This window comes from Sphaerulina musiva (assembly GCF_000320565.1).
Source record: "Sphaerulina musiva SO2202 unplaced genomic scaffold SEPMUscaffold_10, whole genome shotgun sequence".
Taxonomy (NCBI): domain Eukaryota; kingdom Fungi; phylum Ascomycota; class Dothideomycetes; order Mycosphaerellales; family Mycosphaerellaceae; genus Sphaerulina; species Sphaerulina musiva.
Genome location: NW_016017392.1, coordinates 316,590 through 339,472, shown reverse-complemented (window position 1 = coordinate 339,472; position 22,883 = coordinate 316,590). Strand labels below are relative to the sequence as shown.

At 48.1% G+C, this 22,883-nt stretch overlaps 5 protein-coding genes across 5 annotated transcripts; 4 read left to right on the top strand and 1 right to left on the bottom strand.

The window, feature by feature from the left end:
- Positions 1 to 1,134: 1,134 nt before the first annotated feature.
- On the top strand, positions 1,135 to 3,719 carry SEPMUDRAFT_166026 (MFS general substrate transporter; the record flags this gene model as incomplete). Its single annotated transcript, XM_016908197.1, has 3 exons — positions 1,135 to 3,116; positions 3,150 to 3,310; positions 3,660 to 3,719. Exons 1-3 carry the CDS (start codon positions 1,607 to 1,609, stop codon positions 3,717 to 3,719), a joined length of 1,731 nt encoding a protein of 576 aa, XP_016757411.1. The 5' UTR covers positions 1,135 to 1,606.
- A 20-nt stretch (positions 3,720 to 3,739) lies between these two features.
- SEPMUDRAFT_110800 (uncharacterized protein) lies at positions 3,740 to 4,508 on the bottom strand (the record flags this gene model as incomplete). The annotated part of the gene is made up of 2 exons (XM_016900873.1): positions 3,740 to 4,247; positions 4,474 to 4,508. 2 exons carry the CDS (start codon positions 4,506 to 4,508, stop codon positions 3,740 to 3,742), a joined length of 543 nt encoding a protein of 180 aa, XP_016757410.1.
- A 381-nt stretch (positions 4,509 to 4,889) lies between these two features.
- SEPMUDRAFT_151371 (phosphatidylethanolamine N-methyltransferase) lies at positions 4,890 to 8,457 on the top strand. The gene is made up of 4 exons (XM_016906770.1): positions 4,890 to 5,244; positions 5,425 to 6,221; positions 6,277 to 6,760; positions 6,828 to 8,457. The coding sequence occupies exons 1-4, from the start codon at positions 5,043 to 5,045 to the stop codon at positions 8,267 to 8,269; spliced, it is 2,925 nt and encodes a 974-aa protein (XP_016757409.1). The 5' UTR covers positions 4,890 to 5,042; the 3' UTR covers positions 8,270 to 8,457.
- A 1,687-nt stretch (positions 8,458 to 10,144) lies between these two features.
- SEPMUDRAFT_151370 (uncharacterized protein) lies at positions 10,145 to 11,584 on the top strand. The gene is made up of 2 exons (XM_016906769.1): positions 10,145 to 10,553; positions 10,618 to 11,584. The coding sequence occupies exons 1-2, from the start codon at positions 10,289 to 10,291 to the stop codon at positions 11,553 to 11,555; spliced, it is 1,203 nt and encodes a 400-aa protein (XP_016757408.1). The 5' UTR covers positions 10,145 to 10,288; the 3' UTR covers positions 11,556 to 11,584.
- A 1,020-nt stretch (positions 11,585 to 12,604) lies between these two features.
- SEPMUDRAFT_110797 (uncharacterized protein) lies at positions 12,605 to 13,246 on the top strand (the record flags this gene model as incomplete). Its single annotated transcript, XM_016900872.1, has 2 exons — positions 12,605 to 13,006; positions 13,091 to 13,246. The coding sequence occupies 2 exons, from the start codon at positions 12,605 to 12,607 to the stop codon at positions 13,244 to 13,246; spliced, it is 558 nt and encodes a 185-aa protein (XP_016757407.1).
- Between the last annotated feature and the right edge of the window lie 9,637 nt (positions 13,247 to 22,883).

The window sequence follows — 22,883 nt, the reverse complement described above, 5'->3', positions numbered from 1 at the left end:
CGTGTCTCTTTGCCACGCCACTGGAAAAAAGCCATTCCGACTTTTGCTCTTCCCATATCTCGGACTGTGATTCCACAAACGATCCTCTCTGCATAATACCGCTCCTCCGATCGATTACTTCCTCGCACAAGCACACTTCCACACTTCCACACTTCCACACTTTTACACTTTTACACTTACACATCACATCACATTTCCCGCCAAATCCTTCTTCTCCCCCAATCGCACTTCATGGGCTTTACTGGCACCCTGTTGCGGAGACTCTCCTCCCGTCGAAGAAGAGAGCAAGATGAGCAGTCCCAACACCCCTCAGCCTCCAAGTCATCCACCCCCCGAAGCTCAATGTCATTCTCCTCTTCCCGGAAGATCAGCGTCCACTCCCGATCTTCGGGCCCAGCGACCCATGCCACCATCCCACATGTCTACACCACGCTCCCCATCAAGGAAGCTGAAGAAGTCTACTGCGACCCCAACTCCAAGGCGCCCGCGCCCGACATCAGAGAGTTTCGTTGGCATGCACGCTACAGACGACAAACCGTGGACGGCCTCATCTTCAACTATCCCAGCTCCTGTACGGGCATATAGTGCTGCTGCTGCTACGAACTCTCGGCACAGTCTCACCAACCGAGAAACAAGTCCTCCTCATTCGGAAGACCAAATTTCCAGCCGACGGACAGTCGTGCCTCCCGTTCCAACGATTTCCGCTTCTTCTTCTTCTTCTTCAAGATTATCAATGATTCACGCGCCAGCTCGTCGTTCTTCTCTGAGATTCGAAAGCCGACTTTCACGGGCTACTTCATCGGCTGCTGGTGCAAATCTGGAACCTACACTCCGAGACGACATGCTCGAAGACACGACGGAGGAGGAGAGGAGGAAGCAGAGTAAGAAGAAGAAGTCCAAGCGTCCTCGTAGTCATCCTCCTCCGAGTTCAGCTCCCCTGTTCCAGATGAACTACCACAACAACAACAATGCCATCCCGCCACCACCACCCATCCCTTCTGACACCGTCCCCGGCGGCTTCGACCCCTGGCAACTTCCCTCTCTTGCACATCATCACCAACAACAACCTTCCTCCATCTCACGTAGCAGTTCGCGACGATCAGCAGTGATGCCCCTCAAACCCAAAGCTTCCTTCACCCGGCTCCAGAGTCTCGACAGTTTGATCACATATCGAGAGGAGAAAGCTGAATGGAAGCGCGCTTCGTCTTTTATTCAGGCTGCTTTGAGTGGGGAGGAAGAGCAGCAACAAGAACAAGAACAGCAGCAACAAGACGAGTACGAAGACTTGACGAGACGAGAGCCGACGACGATACGAGAGCCGGCTGTCCGTGGTTGCTGTTATGGAGTTGATGATTCTGTTGCTGGAGCTCATGCTGTTGCTGCCACTGTCGCTGAAGATAATGCTGGAGATGCCGATGCTGCGGATGTTGCAGATGAAGGTGATCGAAACCAGCAGCAGCACCAGCAGCATAAGGACTTGCTGTTGAATTTTGCTGATGAGAAGTCTTCTTCGTCTTCTTCTTCTTCATCTTCGTCGTCTTCTTCAACTACTGGTTCTTCTTCTCCTTCTTCCTCTGTACCGAATACTCCCCGAGCAGAGTTTTCCATGCATGACAAGAAACAGGAGCAGCAACAACAGCAACGCGGAGATGATACCACTATTCCCCACACGCGTCCTTCTTTTCCTTCGTCTTCCAAAAGAGGAGGAGGTCAAGAAGAAGGAGAACATCAACAACCCAAGAGCAAATTCCGCACATTTGCAGCCGAAGTCGGGTTTTGCTTCACCATTGCCATGACACAATTTCTCGCAGAATACATGATATCCGGATTCGCCATTGAGTTGCCGAAGATTATGAATAGATATACCAGCAGCAGTGGTGTTGGTGGTAGTGGAATGGCTGCGCCCGGCTCTCTGGGAATGTTCTGGCCCGCATCACTGCTCAGTCTCATCCTCTCTGCGACACTACTCACATTTGCTCGAATCAGCGACATGTACGGCGGATATTTACCTTTCATGTTTGGAGTCGTGTGGTTAGGGATATGGTCCCTATTGGCAGGTTTCTCTCAAACGAGCGTCCTCCTCCTTGACGTCAGCAGAGCGATGCAAGGATTGGCGATTGCAGCATACATCCCCTCGACATTTGCCATGATGGGGAGTATCTATCCCGAAGGGCCTCGAAAGAATCTCGTACTGGGCTTATATTCGGGTTGTGCGCCTTTGGGGTTTTTCGCAGGTTTCTTGGCGGCTGGTGCGCTGCCGGACGAGGTGCCTGGGTGGTATTTCTGGATTGCGGCGATTTTGGCGTTCGTGACGGCTGTGACGGCGTATTTGACTGTGCCGCATGACAGAACGGATCGGCAACAGCTGGGGCTGAAGATGGATTGGATCGGGGCTTTCTTGATTACTGCTGGGCTGATTCTGGTTGCGTACGCTCTTGCGGTGGAACCATATGCGAATCAGTTCGACACTGCTCGGTCGGGTTGGACTTTCCCCATGGTGTTGGGTCCTCTCATCACTGGATTGGCTTGTCTGGGCATGGCCTTCTGGGTCGAAGGCTGGTATGCCGCGTGTCCACTCTTACCATTCGACTTCTTCTCGCCGCGAAGCGTGAAAGCCTTCTCGCTGGCATGCCTTTGCTTCTACGCCTCATATGGTGTCTGGCTCTACGAGTCGGCATCGTACTTCTCGAGTGCCTCTGCGACTGGCACAGCTCATGGCATCGCAGGCTTAAAGCTCGCGGCCTGGTACACACCGACAGCAGTGGGAGGTCTCATCCTGTGTGTCGTGGGAGGTGCCTTACTGCATCTCGTCCCAATACTGGTGTTGCTCGTCATTTCTGGACTCGCGTGGATCGGCGCACCTCTCTTGCTTGCATTGGCTCCCTTGCCACTGCATTACTGGTCATTCGTCATGCCATCCATGCTTTGCGCCACCATTGGCATCGACCTCACCTTCACGATATCAGTGGTGTACCTCTCCTCGGTGTCGCCACTTCGGTATCAAGGATTGGCGGGAGCTGTTTCCTCCATACTGGTCAATCTCGCCATGTCGTTCTCGCTCTCTATCTCGGAGATTGTGGCTGTCAAGGCCGAGAGTGCCATTCCCATCCCACACAGTGCGTCACCTGCAGAGCGACTGATACTCGCAGACCAGCGGGCCAATCGAGGCTACAAGTACGCGTTCATCTACGCCGCTGCATCTGCTGGGCTGGGCCTGCTCATCGCAGTGGTGTTTGTGCGCATTTCGCGCTCGGTGGTGCAAGAGAAGAAAGCTGTCGATCTCGAAGGTGGTCCACGCCACTCCTCTGAGGTTAGTACCCTCGTTGACGTGCCTCGTGCTTGCTGAGGAAGGAGAAGGAAAGGAAGAGATTTTGGTAGAAAAAGTTTTTGCACAGGGCAGCGAAGGAAGATTGAATTCTGTTTTCACATCAGCTTCAGGGAGCCAGGCGTTCTTTCCAGATTTTAGACGGAAGCTTCACAGCTGGAAGGTACTACTTTGTACAGTTGGATGCCATAGAAGGCGCCACCACCACACAATGCCGAATATCTGGAGTTTGGCATTGCCGAGTAGAACTACATACCTGTACCTTATGTAACATCATCATCAACATCACCTCGATCCAAGAGATCCTTTGACCTTAACAAGCTCCATCTGATAGACACGACCCGGGATTCCAATACCTCTTTGGGCTACCCCCCATGGTCCCTGTGCCCACTGATCTGATGTGTCTGCCGCAGTCTATTTCGACTTCACCTCTTGTCTTCCGCAGATCCTGCAGATGGTATAAGGATTCTGTGTCGTCGTGACGGTGCTGCTATTGCCATGTTGGCCACTTGCTCTCGCGCGCGTGTGGGACATGCTCATGACTCGTGGCGATTGCGAGGATGAGGGACCTGGTGTGGGGGGCGCAGCGCAGCGCATTTCTTCTTTTCCACCATCACGGCAGTTGACTACATGCAGATACTGCTTGGAGCTGTTGCCCTTCTTTCCGCTGGACGGTAATGTCTGCCGACCATTGGGAGGGGCGAGAGATTGATGGTGTTGTGGATGGGGAGCAGCATACGTGAGTCCTGAGGTATCCACGGGCGAGGTGCGTGCACCGGTTCCATTGGATTGCGATGATGAGGAAAGTGTCCGGCTGTTTCTTTTGATGAGGGTCAAGCAGCTGCCAGACGGGCGGGCAGTAGAGTTTGAGCCCTCACGGTAGATGTATCCAATGATATTACTGTAGGCTAGCGATATTAGCCTACAGACATGTTCACATGCATGCATGTCATAGTACATACGGTTGTATTGTGATGAACACGCTTCGGTTGCATCGTTCTCAGCGTGTTGGCATCGAGCTTGGTGATGCAGTATTTTTATGCACATACAACACATAGGTACCTAGTGCTGACACCCGGTTCTACCTGCTGCTTTGCTCCTACTGTCTCCGTCTCACCTCATCGTCGACGACTCCAATGTGCACGTACCTCGTCTGCGGAGTAGTGTCCGATTTCAAGTACATGTAGCGATCGAACGTGCAAGTGAGGTAGACCTACCTCCCAATGTACTTGCTGGTGTGTCTGCAGGAGAATGTCCTGCTGGACTAGTCCTGCAAAGTACTTCTTCCAGACGCAGCAAGGTTGTCTTGATATTAATCCCGCAGCGCGAACTGCTTTGTTCTATTGTCGAGGTTGTTCGTATTTGTGGCGCTGCAGGTGGGCTTTCTGTGCTAAGCGAGATGCCTCGGACCCGGAGTCGTTCCAGCATTACTTTGTACCAGTCTCCGCACGCCATTTCTGCACACATGCAGCACCTCATCCCGCTCGTCCAATAATTCGAACCTCTCAACGACACGACTTATTTCATCGCACCAACATCTACAACAACCCCGCCGAAATGTTCTGCTAGAACTATGAACGCATCTCATATAGGGTCTTCGGTAAATACCTGGTAGCGAGCCACATTCTTTTACTTTCTGAGCTGCCACCTTTCTTCAACGGAACGGCAGCTCACCACACTTCGACTTCAACTCGAAGGACACGATCCCGCCATCATCATGACTGAACCCAATGGCAGCAGCATGGGCCTCGACGCCAGTGGCCTGCGTGAACGGCTGGCACCAAAGCCAGATTCTCCACACCAGGCACTTTCTGCTGAGACGGCCTCAGACACTGTAAAGGCGCTCAACCGCGAGGAAGAGCGGATGGGCAAGAGCGAGAAGGACAAGAAGACGTATGGACGGACACTAGACGGCACCGGTAAGTAGTCCATGTGGTGTGCTCTGAAACAAAAAAAAATCGTGCTTGAGCGAGTCTTGTCCGCGGCGCTACTATCGAGCAGCAGGTCCGAATGTGATATAACCCGTCCTCCTCATCAGCATGCTCCCCAACGCGACCCGCCCAGAAGCACCAAGCAGCGCTGATATGTGCCCCGTACAGTATTCACCGTGCCTCATACCGAGGATATGGTGTCTCAACTGTTCGACCCGAGACAGCCTAAGGCAGCATCCGACATTGGCATTGTGATTGCTCTCGGGCTACAGTTCTTCCTCATGTGGATTCTGCCGTCCTTTTTGCGCGTCCCTGTATTTGCTGTTGTGTTCTTGTTCTGGAGAGCATGTTACAACTTCGGCATCGGCTGGCTGCTTCACAACCAATCGCACCACAAACGTTTGGTGACATGGGCAAAGAAGACGAAGATATTCGAAAACCCCAAAACCGGCAACAATCCTCGACCCGCCCTGTACCAGATGCTCAAACGAGAGATGGAGACTAAAATCCCAAAGGACTACAAATTCGAAGATGCCCCAATCGAATACAACACTTGGCTCCTGTTTCGTCGTGTCGTGGACTTGATTCTCATGTCCGATTTCATCTCTTACTGCTTATTTGCATATGCTTGCGGAGGTAAGCCTGCCAATGAGAAGCTTGCAATGACAGCAGGGCGCTGGATTGGTGGTTGGGCACTTATTGCCTTCAACCTGTGGGTGAAGCTCGATGCTCACCGAGTCGTGAAAGACTTCGCGTGGTACTGGGGAGACTTTTTCTACCTGATTGACCAAGACCTAACCTTCGATGGAGTGTTTGAACTCGCGCCTCATCCCATGTACTCGATTGGATATGTGGGATATTATGGTATCGCCATGATGGCGGCGAGCTACAAGGTGCTCTTCATTTCCATCATCGCACATGCTGCGCAGCTCTTGTTTCTGGCGTTCGTCGAAAACCCGCACATCGTAAGCTGAGCCTTGGCATATTCTCCAACTCCATCACTAACGACCTAAACCGTAGGAGCGAACTTACAATGCGCCCGCTCCAATTAAACGGTCAGACGAGATTCCGGACTCGCCACCAAAGCGACCACAGTACTCGACCCGCCTCCTCAGCGCTGGAAATGTCACTAGCAGCTCACGATCAGATCTATCGCCGTCTCCGGTCCATAACTTGGTCGGCTTGCAGAATTTTGATCTGCACCGTGTGACAGATCTCTCCGTCGCACTGCTCCAAATACACATGTATACCGTGGCATTTCTGACGCCATCAACATGGCTCTGGCAAACCTTCTTCGTGATGAGTGCTATCGGCTGGCGGCTGTGGTACAATATCGGTATCGGCTTCATCCTGGACCGCCAGTCGAACAAGAAGTGGTGGACGCGCCACTTCGTCAAGATTGGTGAGAGTTCCGAGGAGGCGTGGCGTCAGTGGAAGGGCATATACCACATCAGCATGGTCATGTGCTACACGAGCTTCATCTGCGCTGCTTGGAAGATGTATGGTGAGTTGTGGATGGTTTCCTCCTGCAGGTCTTGCGCAACATGTGGCTGACATTTTCATCCACACAGGCTTGCCATCGAACTGGACCTACGGAATGGCGCTACTGCGACATGTCATTGGCGTTGCGTTGATCTCACTCCAATTATGGACCATTGCGAGCATCTACGAGTCTCTGGGCGAGTTTGGCTGGTTCTTTGGCGACTTTTTCTTTCCACAAGACGCGCCCGAGCTCACTTACGGCGGCATCTATCGCTACCTGAACAACCCAGAACGCACGATTGGCCTAGCCGGCATATGGGGTGTTGCTATCATGACATGGAGCAAAGCCATGTTCTTTGTGGCACTTTTGTCTCATGCACTCACACTATGCTTTATCCAGTTCGTTGAAAAGCCTCACATGCACAAGCTGTACAGGCAGAATGTCCGTCAACAATCGGGAGTTTCGAAGACCATGCAGCGCTCATTGCCGTCGCCAGTCAAGAAGTGGCAATCTAGCGTTGACAAAGTCCTTGATAACACTCTCGACTCTCTCGAGGACTTTATTGACCAAGCCGGCCCCAAACTTGCATCTGGCTTCAGCACCTTCGTGCAGGACTCCCAGACATTGTTCAAGCAGTTTCCCGCGCGGCTCACAGTGACACGCCTTGCTCCAGATCTTGCTGGTTTCGATCCAAAGGACTACTCTATCCAAATCGATCCGACGGACTCTGGAGTATTGAAAGCCGAAGCCGCGCATAGCGGAAGAGAAAGTGAGATTGGCCAACAGCCACTCCAGCGCACCGATAGCTTCGAACGACTCGTGGTAGAGTATGGTGCTCCTATCAAGATCAAGTGGACTGCACCTCTGAACCACAGCAAGCGCGACTGGATTGGCCTTTATCGTGTTGGCGACAATGCATCTCGAGAGGTCACGAAAGTTGGTTCCCAAGGTCGTTGGGTTGCAGTCAGTCCTGGAATGCACGACTACAACATGGCTGACACTGGAATTCTCGTTGCGGATCAGAGACTGTCCGCTGCAAAGCGCACCGATGGCGGCGAGAAGGATTTCCTCCAGGGCGAGATTGAGTTTTCCGGAGACAAACTCTGGTGGACACAGGGTGTCTTTGAGTTCCGCTACCATCACGATGGCAAGTATAACGTCATGGCCACCTCCTTGCCCTTTGAAATCAAGATCAGCCGCGTGGACGATGAAGCTCTCGTCGCGACACACGAAGGGCTTGCACGCAGCGCCGTCGAGGATACACTACTTCCTATCGTGCAAAACTGCTTTGACCGCGACCCCAACGTTGCTCCCAGAAGTGTCGACGAGCAGTTTGGACCTACACTGGAACGCGAAGGCAAGTACGCTAAGCGCGTGGTCTATGCAGTCCAGCAAATGTTCGGTATCGAGTTCGCACCCGAGGTGGTTCGAGCGGATGGGAATGTGAGGAACCTGGCATGGAGGATATGTAATGCGAAGAAGGTCCTGGCGCCTTACAGCATGAAGACGGGGACAGTGACGCCTCAATAATCGTAATGATGAGGATCGTGGAGCACAGGCAATCACAACATTCCTGGGCATAGAGGGAGGATATCCATTGTTTGCGGCTGATGGCAAGTAGCAATGAACTTCAGACCAAGGCGGATGATGTTGATGAGATCAAAAGTTTGCATAGGTTAGTACGAGCTTGTACATACAGTAGTAGATCTGTAGTCAATCTGTATGCCTCCAACATAGTCTCTTTTTTCAACCCCCTCATCATATGTCGAAGAATAGCGATAGGAAACAAACCTCCATCGCAGAACCGTATTGCTGCTGCTGCTGCTATTGGAATAAACGCCCATGATCGATCTAATGAGAAAAGCTGCAGAAGGCTGCTGATGCAGCAGCTTTCACACACAAAACTAATGTACATGTAGGTACATTTTTCAAAGACCAACCAAATAACAAAAGAGAGAAATTCAAAAATAATTCCCGTCAGGCTATCATAGGTACATGTAGCTGCGCATTTGCTTGGGCTTGGCTGCCTGGGCGTGGCTTGTATACATGTATGTATATATATACGAATACAAAGTACGATGTTTCTTTCTACCGGCTCACGACGAGTCATATCCCTTGTAAAAGTCTAAAGTTGCGGTTACAGTCTGGTACACTACCTGCCTGCGGACTCCCGGACCCCTGTGTATATGAGTATATAGTACTGGTAGGTATGAGGGCCTGTAAGGTGGGTACTATGTACCAGGTAGGTAGGTACTGGATTCGAGGGATTAGGGTGGAATTTGATTTGGGGTAGGTAGGTAGATGTATCTTTGATTGTTATTAGTAGAGATTCGCGGTAGGTAGGTAGTGAGTAAGTGAGTGTTGAAGAAAAAACTTTGAGGTACATATATACTGATTCGTAGGAAAGGCGCACGGAGGTGGTGTTTTTGTGGTTTTGCATCGGGACGGGACCTCCGCTCTATGCACAGACCTTTTTTGTTTTCTAAGTATACCTATACCTAATTCCATTCCAGGATCTTCGACTTCTCCCTTACTCTCTCTCTTGTATAGAATGCACAGCTACCTACATAGGTACCTCCTAGCTAGAAACTGGGCTGCCGAGAGGTTTTCCTGGTACACTTTTTTTCTATTTCATTTCATTTCTCTTTCGTTTGTGCTACAACGACAAACCTCGATGATGATGATATGGTTTGTATCGGGTGGTGCGCGTGTATGCAGTCGAAACGGTCCTGAACCGGATTTTTCTCCCCTCGCAGCTTCGATGTCGACTTCATGCGACTGGCTGTTTCATTGAACAGGTTGGCGCAGCAAAAGAAATCATTGTTGAGATGGATGGATGGATAGATGGTAGGTCGTGTCGAGAAAAAGTAGTTGGTACACTACATGGTATGCTTGATAAGTGCTACTGCTCATCATCATCTTGCTACTGACGTTTAGCGGTAGGTTTACAGCACAGTAGTATACTTTCTAGGGAGGAATGAGAGAGAGAGAAGTCTAAGACCCTTTTTTCATTTCACATGGACATGTTCACAAGGTCAAGACGGACAAGCGTGAAACGGATCCACGACTCAGTACAGTACCCGAAAGGTATAGGCTCAGGCCGAGCGATCTATTTCTCATCTCCCGCGACCTACACACACGACTCCACGTCCCTCCCATCTGCGTCAGAACTTCTCCCGATGCTTCTCACCTTCAAGAACGGCTGATCGCTGGCGTTCTCCCCCCGTCATGCCTGGGTGTGGCAGTATGCATCGAGGGAAGAAGGCCCGATGCTTCCGTAGACTACTACCGCCGGATCTTGTTCTCCTCTTCCTCTTGTAGGCCCTTTCTCTCTTCTCTCTCTCTCGCTCGCTTTCTCGCTCTCTCTCCCTCTCTGGTTCCCATACCCTCTTGTAAATCACAACTGTTTGCTAACCGTTTTTCTTCTTCATGTCTTGATACACTCGTTTGACACTCATTTCCCCCCCCGCGCTCGCTTTCATTCTCCCTCACTCTCCCTCTCTCCTCCCTCTCTCCATCACGGTCGGCAACGGCCACCACGCGTTCACAATGCCATCTTCCCATCGACTGGCCCGAGCTCTGGCTGCTATATCTGTATTCATCACTTGCTGCACGGGACAGCAATGTTACTTTCCTGGCGGAACGGAATCGGATCACACGCCATGTGCCTCCAATGGATCTCCTTCTGCGTGCTGCGCATCGAGTGCATTCTGTTTGGAGAATGGACTGTGTCTTGAGCAAGGCATTCTCACGAGGGGAAGCTGTACCGACAAGACATGGGAGAGCGAGGCATGTGCCGGATATTGTAGACAGGGTAAGTTGGAATGATGGGCACGAGCAGCGCGAGCCACGCTGATCAACATTGTTGTTGTGATCAGAGAGTCCAGGAGGAAGCATAGCGATCAAACCATGCGAAGCCAGTGGAAGCAGGAGCACATTCGTGTGTGGTCTCAACAACACACATTGCCGAGACTCCACAAAGACATTCACGCTGTCAGGAACTAATTCCTTGATACTACGGCCGGCCCAAGTATCTGCATTAGTAGCGCCCATCCTGAGCAGCAGCAGCAGCAGCAGCGCAACGACTCTGCCTACAACATCTGTACAACCTTCCGCGGAAATCTCCTCGTGTCCGGACGCGGCAAATGGGCCCTATTACACTTTAGGCCAAATGGCAGGACTCGGCGCGGGATTGGGGATACCTTTATTCATCGCCGTGTGCACAGCATTCATGTTCTGGAGAAAAGAACATCAGCGCCGACCCAAGCTGATGTACGAATTACCCGACGACGAGCTCTTCGATCGAAAACCTCCACCATCCACCTTCTTTCCCGCGCACCCAGCAGTCCGCTCCCTATCCTCGCGAGAGGGCGGTTTCGGCGTCAAACCCGCCTACGACCTTCGAAGTTTCAGCCCCGTCGTCTCGCCCATTGCGCAAGGCAGAGATACTCCTCCACACATGCACTCTTTTGCCGAACGATATTCTGCTATGAATCACAACAACAATACCAACAGCAAAGCTGTCAGCAGCATCACCACCACCAGCTTGTCTTCACCAATGCACGAAGAGACGATTTCGGAACTGGATGGTCAACCTGTGGGATCTGCGTTTAGATTTACGACGCATATGAAAGCTCCTGGTGGGGATAAGGAGAAGAATGTGCCTGCTACGACGACGATTGATTTGGGTAATCGGACGATTACGACGAATAATTCTCCTTTTCAGAGTAACAACAATGGTGGTTACAATGGCAATCACAGTAACAGTAACAACAGCAGCAGGCCTTTTCGAGATCGGGAGCGAGATCGAATATAATTGATTATTTAATTAAGAATTTAATGAAAGCGAGCAAGCGAACAAGTTGGAGCGTTTTTTTTGTTGTATTCTTTTTCTTTTCTCTCTTTCTCTCTTTTTCTCTTTTCTCTTTTCTCTTATATGACTACATGTATGACTATACCTCTCTATTATACTATACTACTACATGTATAGACGGAACGGAGGGACCTACCTATATGAACCTACTGCTGCTGCTGCTGCCGCTGCTATACCTACGAAACGTATAAAACTACCTACCTACAAAACTAACTAACCTTCAGGCCTACAGGTACTACCTTACCTACCTAAACTTTACAACTCTTGACCTAAGGTATAGTATACACTCTTTCCCTTCTTTTCTCCCTCTCCCTCTACCCTCTACCTTTCTACATTCTACATTTCTATACTCTACTATACCCCGCATAAGTAAATACCTATCTCGTGTTAGAGGAGGGAGCTAATACGATATACGTAACGGAAAAGTCTCGAGCATACGGTTTGGGATATATGAGTTTGGTTTGCGATCTTTTTTCTTTCTGGCTCTTTCTCTCTTTCTCTCTCTCTCTCTTTCTTGACAACCAGTACGATTGGTATGATTTCTAACAATAAGGTAGCCATCGCTACTAGGTACCTAGGTAACAGATAGATAGAGAGATAGGTAGAATTATACTCTAATATATACATTATGAGTACCACTAGCTATCCATAAGCTACCTCTATAAATGGTTGGTTAGTTTCGAGTAAGCTTGTACTCTAACCGAAGAGCTATGCATCTAACGAGGTACCAATATCCCTTTGGGGATTGGATGTTACCTTTGCAGCAGCATTCCAATCGAGTCATTGTCTACTTTTGATTCGACTCGTTCCGACACTGACCGGTCGACCTGGTGACATATCTCTGTCATTCTCTTTATCTTTGTCTCTCTTTCTTTCTCCCTCTCTCTGCACACTCCGTCTCTCTATCCTCGTCGCCGACAAACTTGCGAGAAAGAATCACACCATCAACAACCTCACCAACCTCACCAACCTCACCAACCTCACCACCCAAAATGACCCCCCTCTACCCTCTCCTCGCCCCCCTCCTCCTCCTCACCCACCAATCCCTCGCAGCCCCAAACGACCAACACCAACAACAACAACAACAACGACCTCCCCACGTCACCGCACGAGCCGTCCAAGCCGCGAGAAGAAATTCAGCAAAAATTACTTCCCCGCCGCTGCCTTTATCGTTGTCATCATCTACATCATCTACATCATCTACATCATCACCACCATCCTGCCCCACAACTCTCACAGTGGAAAATCAACCCGGTTGTGGAGGATGTACGACAACAGAATACGCGACGACTTTGACGCAGAGTGTGGATTGTGGAGGAGATGGAGGAGATGGAGAAAGATGTGAGTCGTTGGTGACTTCGACGTTGTATCATCGGGCTTTTGGGATTTGTCCTGTAAGTTTTTTTTTCCTCTTTTTTTACTTTCCGTTTGTATCTTTTTGGAGGCTAATTTTTTTTTTCTTCCCGAAAAAATTATAGGTTTGTGTCGGAGGTGTCCAAACTACATTTGATGGCGCGGGGACTTCGACTGTGACTTCTTGTTTGGTGGGTACGACTTTATCGTCGTCGGTTTCGACGTCGACGGCGACGTCGTCAACTCCGGAGTCTTATAGTGCGAATTCGAAGGGTATTTGAGGATTTTGCGAGATACCCTTGTATACCATTTGGAGATTTGTGGAAAATGGGATGGAGGGTAGGAGAGGACTTTGCCTAGGTACTTTATACTAGGAAGGGAAATACCCCTAGAGACCTTACCTCAGGTACCTGCGGTAGTATAAAAGTCAGTAAGAGATTCGAGACGACGGGACTTTCTGTTTTTCCTACGAGTTGTAACCATCTTCTTACAACCTTCACGTGCTCAATCTGATATTGCTTCGGTGAATCTTGGGGAAATACCGAAGGCGGTACTTTAGCTAGCGTAGGACCACAGTACATGTTAGGAAAAGGTATTGAAGGACGTTGGATTTTATATTATGCTTTGTGAAAGAATTTTTGTAAAGGGAAAAAAGAAAACAAGACAACTAGGTAAGAAAAGAGCAGAAAAAACCTTCCCGATGCTTCCTGTATCTACCCCTACCGAAGAACAGCAAACGCCCGGGTTACCTGTAAGCGATGAGAATTATTGGTACGGAACGACCTCCTTCCCTTCCGAAGCGAAGCGTAGGTCAGGGAAAGGGGGGAGTAGAGTGCCAATCAATCTGTGTATAGGGTGCAAAAACAATCGGAGCGCACACGCTGATTGGCGCGAACTTTGGCGGTGGGGCGCGCTAGCGCGATAAGCCAAATCCGTCACTACCTCAAAAAAAAAGCCCGCCTACCGCCGGAAAGCAAAAAGAATAATAAGATTCTCTTAGTACCCCAATACCTTTTACTTTATTAATACTGCGTCTTTTGCCCTTTATTATCTATAACGGCATGTAGACGTGCAGGCATACTATCTACGCTATTATTTATTTGATTAAAAGTAATAGAATCAAAACTACGTAGTGCTTCTACGCGTACGTCCTCTCTTATAAAGCGCGCGCGCTTTCTAAACGAATTCTTCGATATACCTACTATTGTCTCGACAACAGAAAGGTCGGAAGAGCTACGCGCGTTTAAATAATAAGAGATATCGTTCTCTCTCTTAAATTTAATAACCTCCTTAGACGTATGCGAGCTGTCTAGGTCCTCTTCTAGAACAAGATCCGGGCGCGCCTTTATAAGAGGTAAAATTTCCGGTATAAGAAACTCGTCGATATATTATCTACTAGACATCTTGCCGTTTGAATTCCTAGGCTTATATTCGATAAACCTCTTAAAATCGTAGCCTAATATATCCTATAGGCAGGCCCGTTAGTAGTATAGAACGTCGGCTAATCTTGCTAACGTAGAGGCTAATCTTTTCTCCGCTAGAACTTAGTTTATGCCCGCTACGTATATTGTATACTATACCTAAATATACGCAAACGTCGGAATTCTACGAATTCTATATATACGACGCGTATATATATATATATTAATCCGAGTTGATTAGTACTATATACGTATGATTTTACGTATAGAATCGATAGCGATTCTCTAGCTTCTAATTAGCTAATCTATTTCAAGTATAGCCGACGACAATTAATAGATATACGACGCGATTAACAAGATAGCTATAGAGCCGACGCTAGAGCCGATCGATAATAATAGCGAATACGAGCAGTATTATACTGTACCCGAGTAGCTAAGTAACGCTTCTTCTCCGGCTATTAGTTCTCCGGCTATTAGTTTACCGGCTGTTAGTTTACCGGCTGTTGCTTCTCCGGTTACTAGTTCTTCGCAGCTACGTCGACCGAGCCTACGTCTTATAAAGCGGCTACCTATAGTACTATAGCTCGATCTGTATAAGATACCTAATAATAATAATAAGGAAGAGCCGGAGACAGTACTAAGCACGCCGAGTAGGGGTAGCGGTAGGCCTACGTAGGCTAAGGTAGCAGCGCGACGACTAACTGCTAGGGATAGCTACTACTCTATAAGTAAAGAGGTACGTAGTAAGGCCTTATAGGCGGTAGGCTCGGCAAAGCGAAGAGCGCTATTCTCGTACGTTAGTAGGATTAAAGAGACTAATATAGGGGTTTCTCGGAATCTAGCCTACGTAAGGTATATAGCGAAGGGCTTTTTGTATCGTATATACTCGGCGGCGGGTATAGAAGAGTTCGTAGGCAAGAGGGGCAGCAATACGTATACGCGGTATCGTTATTCCGGAAAGTAGTACCTATATTAGTTAATGCCTATAACAATAAGTTTATACCTATACTAATAAGTTTATACCTATATACTATTTGCTTACCGAGGGCATAAACCTTAGGTTTTGTTAAGTTAGGGGCGGGTATAAATTACTGTATATCAAAAAGTCATATATTAGCAATTTTTATATAGTACGATTTTTGATTCTAAGCCGATTAGCGCTATCTCCGTATTTATAGACACAACTAGGGACATATCTCTAGCCTCTTATTAGTCTATCAAATCAAAGCTTACTATCGGTAGTATCCTTATTACTATTGTCCTCTGTCCGCTACGTAGGCGCTATAAAACTATTATCCTTACTACTCTGTCCGAATAACGCTAATAAATATAGACGTACCCCTCCGCGCTTATTGTCTTGCTCTTACTATATCTCTTTACGCTATGTCTCTTTACCGAGCCCTCTAGCTATTACTAACTCGTCTTTATTATCTCGCGCAGTACGTCCGCCTCTCCTGCCTAACCGAATAAATATAATACGCTAGGGCAGAGAAGCCCTAGCGAACTCCCGGCGAGGCAGGCAGAGCGTACCGCGCGGGCCGGGAAGCCCTTACGGACCTCTAGCGATCTAGTATAGAAGAGATACCCTACCGATCGGAGACGTTCTGAATTAAGAGGGTTCCTAAGGGAACCGGTTATCGGCTACTACCTAAGAGGAGGCGGTACCGGTAGCGAGGAGTAGATAATAGAATAGCTTGTATATATAGCGAAGGCCCTCCTCTAGGAAGGAAGGGTAGAGTTATTATACCTTAGATAGTAAGCCGTATATTGTTTATACCTTTTATACCTCGGACCTCTATTACGTATACCCTTACGCTTATAGAACTATTATATAATAACTCTCGTACCTTAACTATAAGGGAAAGGTCCGAATAATAGTAGGAGGACGTTCTACTAGATAGAATCCTAGCAACTCGCCGGGGAACCCCTCTATACTAGAACAGGCCTCTACTAAATAATCTTCCTCTACGGATATCGAAGCGGGACGAGTTTAGGAACTACTCGACTAGGAGGAATCTATAGAAGCTTTCGCTAGTATCTAGCTAGAGGACGCGAACGATTCCGAGCCGGAAATTATTATCGAATATAAGGAGCTAAGCGACCTTCAGAAAGATATCGCCTGCCTATAAGCAGAAAAGGAACGTCTACTACTAATTTAAGAGGTAGCCGACCTCTAGAATAGCTGCGGCTATAAGCGATATACTACGGAAACCGATATTGCCCCTCCTCTTAAACGCTCGGTAAAAGCCTCTAGCGAATACGAGGGGAGGTCCTTAAAGGAATACGGCGACTTCGTAATATTATACGAAGTCGTATTCCTCTAGAATCTACGGTCCTTCTAACGGGAAGCCGAGAGGTATACCTAGGTAATATAATACCTCGCTAAGGGGTATACTCTAAGGGATCGCTAGTACGTATACTAGTAGCGGATAACCGAGGCCGAACGAGAGGATACGACCTAGGACTACTTTAAGTAGTTCCTACTTAACCTCCTAGACGATCCTAACGCTCGATTGCTTTAGGCGTACCTAGACTATACGTCCGCTAAACAACGTACTAACTAGTCCTCTAGGGAGTTCCTAATATACCTAGAGACTCTCGAGGTATAGCTAGAACGGTATACTCTAGAGTAGTAGCTATACTAGTTCTTCGCCCGGTTGTACCCGGAGACCCGCCGACGGATCGTCGATTACAATTCTATCCCTAAAACACGGGACGAGTTAGTTAACCTAGCGACCTAGATTAAGAAGAATTACCCGAGGACCTAAGGCAGTAAAGGGCGGACTAGTAGCAATAAGCTAAAATCTAAAGATCGAGATCGCCGGGGAGACGCTAGGGAACTGCGTACTAACGTAGCTAAAGCCCTAAAATTGGGCGCGGCCGCAAAAGCCGCCCTAGACAAAGGGGATTACTTAGGACTAAAGTACTACAAGTACGGCAAGATAGGTTATATTCGCCTAGACTACCCGTTAAAGCGCGGTAATCCTAACCGGACCCCCGTCTAGCTAAAAAACTAATTAGGCTCGTCGCGAACACTTAGGACGCGATAGGGCTCCGACCTATTAAATCTAGGGACATTGTCGAAATAGTAGGAACTGTTATTACTAGTAAAGGTATAAAACCTATATAGGTCGCCCTCGATACGTACGCCTAGGTAACTACGATTAGCTAGAAGGTAGCGGTAGAAATAGGCCTACCCCGAATCGAGGCCTAACTCCCGTTACTTAGATAGCTATCGACCTACGAAACTTACTACTATAGCGCCTACGAGTTCTAGTTAAAACTTAGCGACTCTAGCGGAGATACCCGAATAACGAAGATTCTCGCCTACGGTATCGACTAGAACGGTCTATCTATCCTCCTTAGCCGATATTCCTTAAAGACTCTAGATATCGATATCTAGAACGGTCCCGGTACCTAGCGATAGGGACTTACGATCTCTAGCTTCGAAAGGGTCTCCCTAAAGAGGTTAAAGCGCGAATCGAGGGAAGACTCCTCCTCTATCTATATAGTAGGGTAGTTACGCCTAGCGAACCCCTAGGGAGGTTAGGGCTCGACCTTCTAGATTTACGTAATTAACTAAGGCGAGGCAAAACAAGTCTCCCTACCTACTATATTAGAAGGATATTACTATATATTCGACAACGACTCTATAGCGATCCTTCTAGCCTATAAGGCAACCGACTATACTATCGAACTAATAGATAGTAAGGAACCGCCCTTCGGATCCCTCTACTATCTCTCCTAGTAGGAGCTAGAAGTCCTCTAGGAATACCTCTATAAGGAGTTAGAGCAGGGACGGATTGTATATAGTACTAGCCCCGCCGGGGCTCTACTACTATTCGTACTAAAGAAGGACGGGACCTTACGATTATACGTCGACTACCGCGCCTTAAATTCGATTACTATTAAGGACCGATACCCGCTTCCCCTTATCGACGAAAGCCTTACGCGCCTTACTAGCGCTAAGTACTTTACCTCTCTAGATCTTAAGGACGCGTACTACCGAATCCGTATCTACGAAGGCGACGAATAGAAGACCGCTTTTAGAACGCGATACGGGTACTTCGAGTATAAGGTAATACCCTTCGGGCTAACTAATACCCTAGCTATATTCTAGGCGTATATTAACCGGGCCCTCGCCGGGCTGCTCGATAATATCCTAGTAGTATACCTAGATAATATCCTTATCTATATCTACTACGATAACATCGAAAAGCACTAGGAGGCGGTTCGCCGGGTACTCGCTAGGCTAGAATAGGCGGAATTGTTCGTTAACCTAAAGAAGTGTACCTTTATATAAAGCGAGGTAGCGTTCCTTAGATTCTAAGTAAACTGTAAGAGCGTATATACTAACCCTAAGAAGGTCGCTACTATTACCGAGTAGCTCTCGCCGACTAATCTAAGGGAACTGCAGTTATTCCTTAGGTTCGCTAACTTCTACCGCCGCTTTATAGCCGGGTACGCGAAGGTAATAGCCCCGATAACTAACCTCCTAAAGAAAGGCGAATTTTAGTAGACGGAGGCCGGGGAGGCGGCGTTTTAGGCGTTAAAACAGATGTTTACTTCCGCCCCTATACTCCGCTACTACGACCCGGCGAAGCCCCTACGACTAGAAACCGACGCGTCCGACTATAGCCTATACGGAATCCTAACGTAGCTCTATAACAACCGGTAGTACCCTATCGCCTTTATGTTAAGAAAGATGTCGCCGGCGGAGCGAAACTACGAAACGTACGACTAAGAGCTCCTCGCGGTCGTCTATAGCTTTAAGGTCTAGAGATACTTCTTCGCGGACGTATATACCCCGCTCTAGGTATATACCGACTATCACAACCTAAGGAGTATTTAGATAGTATAGAAGCTAAACGGGCAATAAGCCCGATAGGCGGTATATCTAGGCTAATTCGACTTTAAGATATACTACCGGCTAGAGAAGACTAACCTAGTAGATAGCCTCTCGAGACGAGCGGACTATTAGACCGAGAACGATACGGTTAATTAATTGCTACTAACCCTCTAGTACAAGCTTAAATTAGCCGACCTAGGTATTACGGTAATAGCTATATAGATCCGTAATAGTAAGGTTAGTATAGCAAGTAGCGAGGAGTCTACGACCGAAATTTCGGATATGCCCGGCGAACCCCCGGCGCCGTTACGCGATATAACTCCGGTCGCTAGTACTAGTAAATATATATACTACGTACTACGCTTAATAGTAAGGATCCTACTCGCGAGCTAGACTATAAGCAGCGACGTAGGGCAACCCTTTAGAAGTCTCGTAGCCTCGCTATAGTAACGGGACGAGTTCGTCGCCTATAAGAGGAACGAGTAGAAGGATGCCCGGCGAACCCGCTATAGTAAGCTAGACCTCTAGATATTCGATAACAAAAACCTACTATAGTACTAAGAGAGGCTTTACGTCCTAAATAAGCCGGCCGTCTAAGTAGAAATTATAGCTAACTTCTACGACTCTGCCCTCGTAGGATACTTCGGCGAAGATAAGACACTAAAGTTAGTCTACCGCTCGTTATATTAGCTAGAGCTCCGATAGGATATAAGAGAATACTACAAGATATACGATATATACTAAAAGGCTAAGGTACCTAGGACGATACTATTAGAGGAGCTGAAATCGCTTCCGGTACTAGGAAATATATAGGAGGAGATCTCTTTAGATTTTATTACTAAGCTACCCCTAGCGAAGTACTATAGGGTAACGTATAACTCTATACTAGTTATTGTCGACAGGCTGTCGAAGATATTATTATATATTCCGGCCTAAGAAACGTAGACTATAAGGGACTTTGCTAAAGTGTTTATAACGTATATAGGTACTAAATTCAGGCTCTTTAAGGGAATCGTTAGCGACCGAGGTACGCTCTTTACCTCGGTATTCTAGACCGAGATTTATTACTAATACTAGATAAAACGACGGCTAAGTACCGCGTACTATCCCTAAACAGACGGGTAGACGGAACGCTAGAATCAGACGATAGAAGCTTACCTTCGGATATTTACGTCTAATAGATAGGACGACTAGGCGTCCCTTCTACTATACGCGGAATTCGTATACAACAATACGGTATACGCAACTACCGGCGAGACGCCGTTTATAATAGTATATAGGAAACATCCCTAGTAGTCCGCGTTAGACGTAGACGTCTACTATAAAGGGGAGGCGCCGGTAGTATTAGATAGAGTCTAGCTACTAGAACGGGTACGAGCAGAAGTAGCGACTCGTATATAATAAGCGTAGAGGCGACAGTAGCGCTAGTATAATAACTACTATACTCTATAGACGTTTGCTAAAGGAGATCTAGTACTCCTAAGTACAAAGAACTTAAAACTGACTTAGCCTAGTAAGAAGCTGTCCCTTAAATTCCTAGACCTATTCTAGGTTAATAAGGTAGTCGGCGATAGCTAGTAGGTATACCGGCTAATCCTACTAAATATTTACTGTATATACCCGGTATTCTATATCTCCTTCCTACGACCCTTCTACGAAAGGCCTAGCGCTCCGCTAGCGAATATAGCGTTCCCCGATATCGCCGCCGATAGTACCGAAGTATAGGAAGTAGATAAGATAGTAGACAAAAGGAAAAGGAAGGGAGAGACGGAATACCGACTTAGGTAGAAAGGGTACGATAAGGACTTTAATACTTAGGAACCTAAGGACAACTTCGAAAATATAAATAAGCTGCTAGATAAGTAGAGATTATCGTAGGTATCCCCTAAGGGAGCAAGTAGTAGACAAAAGAAAAGTATATAGTATAAGACAAACTATTATAACCCTAGTAGACCCCCGGCTACCTCCTACTAAATATACTAAATATCCCGCTCCTTACCTACGAACTACCGACGCTACCCTCTGCCGAAGGCGCTTCGGCTATAGCGTAGTCGCTAACTAGTACCGGCGTAGGGTCCCGGGTACCCTCCGAGACCTTAGGTACTATATACCGAACAAGACCTCCGAACTCGTAGTTGTCTAGGTATTCCTCTCGCTAGAACCTATAATCTACCTATATTATAGCCTATTAGCGGGCCTAGTACGGAGGTAACTAATAAATCTTACGTAGTAGTACCGGGACTTCCGCGTCTAGAAGAAAGCGACGAATATCTCTTAGAACGGCTACTAACCCGTTATAACCTATATTCGATATCGACCGCGGATCGATATCGGGAATCTAGTCCCTACTAAGGTCGATATCCCGACCCTACTCCTCTAGGTTAAGAGAGGATTCAAACTCGTAGCGAGGTAATAGGAACAGAGGTAGGCTAGGGTAAGTTTCGGCCGTCGGGCTTAATTGCCGACGAGTCGGCGACGATAGCGCGGTTTTAAAGGCGGTAGGAGGTAATAGACGCGATAGTAGTATAGTTGCTAAGAGAGAGGTATAGGCAGACTCTCGAGAAAGAGAGTTAGTAAAGCGAAAGGGAATCGCTAGATATAATACTAGGCGTAATAGGCTTCGAGAAGCCTCGCGCTCTATAGGTAAGAGCGAGAAGGCTCGAAATAACGGCGCCCTAGTAGAGACACGAGAAGAGGCTAGAACGGGCAGTACGACGAGGACCGATAGTACTATAGGCGCCGGGGATTCACTTCGGAGAGCGCTCGTTATAAGGAGGTCCCTATCCTATAGGGCCTCTACCTCTAGCGGCGGCGCGTCCTCTATCTCCTAGTTATCGCTAACATCCTCCTCGTCGTATCTATTATCGAACCGACGTAATAGCTAAGGGTTCTTAATAGAGCGACCGCTATAGTAGGATAATCGGGGAGTCCCCCGGATTAAGCGCAACGATAGCGATATCGGAGTAGGACAGCTAGATATCCGGCGTAGATATAGTACCTAGTCTAAGGTAGCCGTAGCGATCCTCTCGGAAGTATTAAAATCGTACCTAGCTATATAGCCGGGTAATAGAGAGTATATAGTGTTTAAAGTACGACTACTATATAGCGTACGAGGCACTAGGCGACCGGCCGTCGAACGGCGAAGGGTCTCGCGAGCTACTAGTTAGCGACGAGCTACCGGAGTATATACTAGTAAGTCTCGGATAGGGACCGCCGGACGAGCAGTAGGACAAGTAGTCGCTATAGGACCGCTATATAGACGAGAGAGCGTATTATTAGTCGATATAGGAACGATACTAGCCTTAGGTCAACGTAGGCTAGGAAGGGTATCTCGAACAAAGTCTAGCAATACGGGACCCCGCTCTAGGGATAGGGTAACCTCGCGTACCTTCTCGCCGCGCCGACGAGAGGTTACCGGCGTCGGTACTATAGCTAGAAGCTCCTTATCGTTAGACAAATATACTATAGGGCAACTACCCCGACGGTAACTCCGACCTATAGAGGGTACTAGTAGGGTTGCTTAAGGACGGGGCGATACGTAGGGAACCGCCGGGGCCTCGTCTAGGCATAATACTATAGTAGGTACTACCTAGTAGAACCTCGTACGCGTCTAGTTAAAGGCGTCTACTATAGTAGTAGAGGGACGCT

Bases quoted from the DNA above. Each gene is read 5' to 3' on its own strand.
- SEPMUDRAFT_151371 (XM_016906770.1), top strand. From the start codon at position 5,043: ATGACTGAACCCAATGGCAGCAGCATGGGCCTCGACGCCAGTGGCCTG. The intron at 6,222-6,276 runs GTAAGCTGAGCC...CCTAAACCGTAG, and splicing joins TCGTCGAAAACCCGCACATC to GAGCGAACTTACAATGCGCC. The intron at 6,761-6,827 runs GTGAGTTGTGGA...TCATCCACACAG, and splicing joins CGCTGCTTGGAAGATGTATG to GCTTGCCATCGAACTGGACC.
- SEPMUDRAFT_151370 (XM_016906769.1), top strand. From the start codon at position 10,289: ATGCCATCTTCCCATCGACTGGCCCGAGCTCTGGCTGCTATATCTGTA. The intron at 10,554-10,617 runs GTAAGTTGGAAT...TGTTGTGATCAG, and splicing joins TGCCGGATATTGTAGACAGG to AGAGTCCAGGAGGAAGCATA.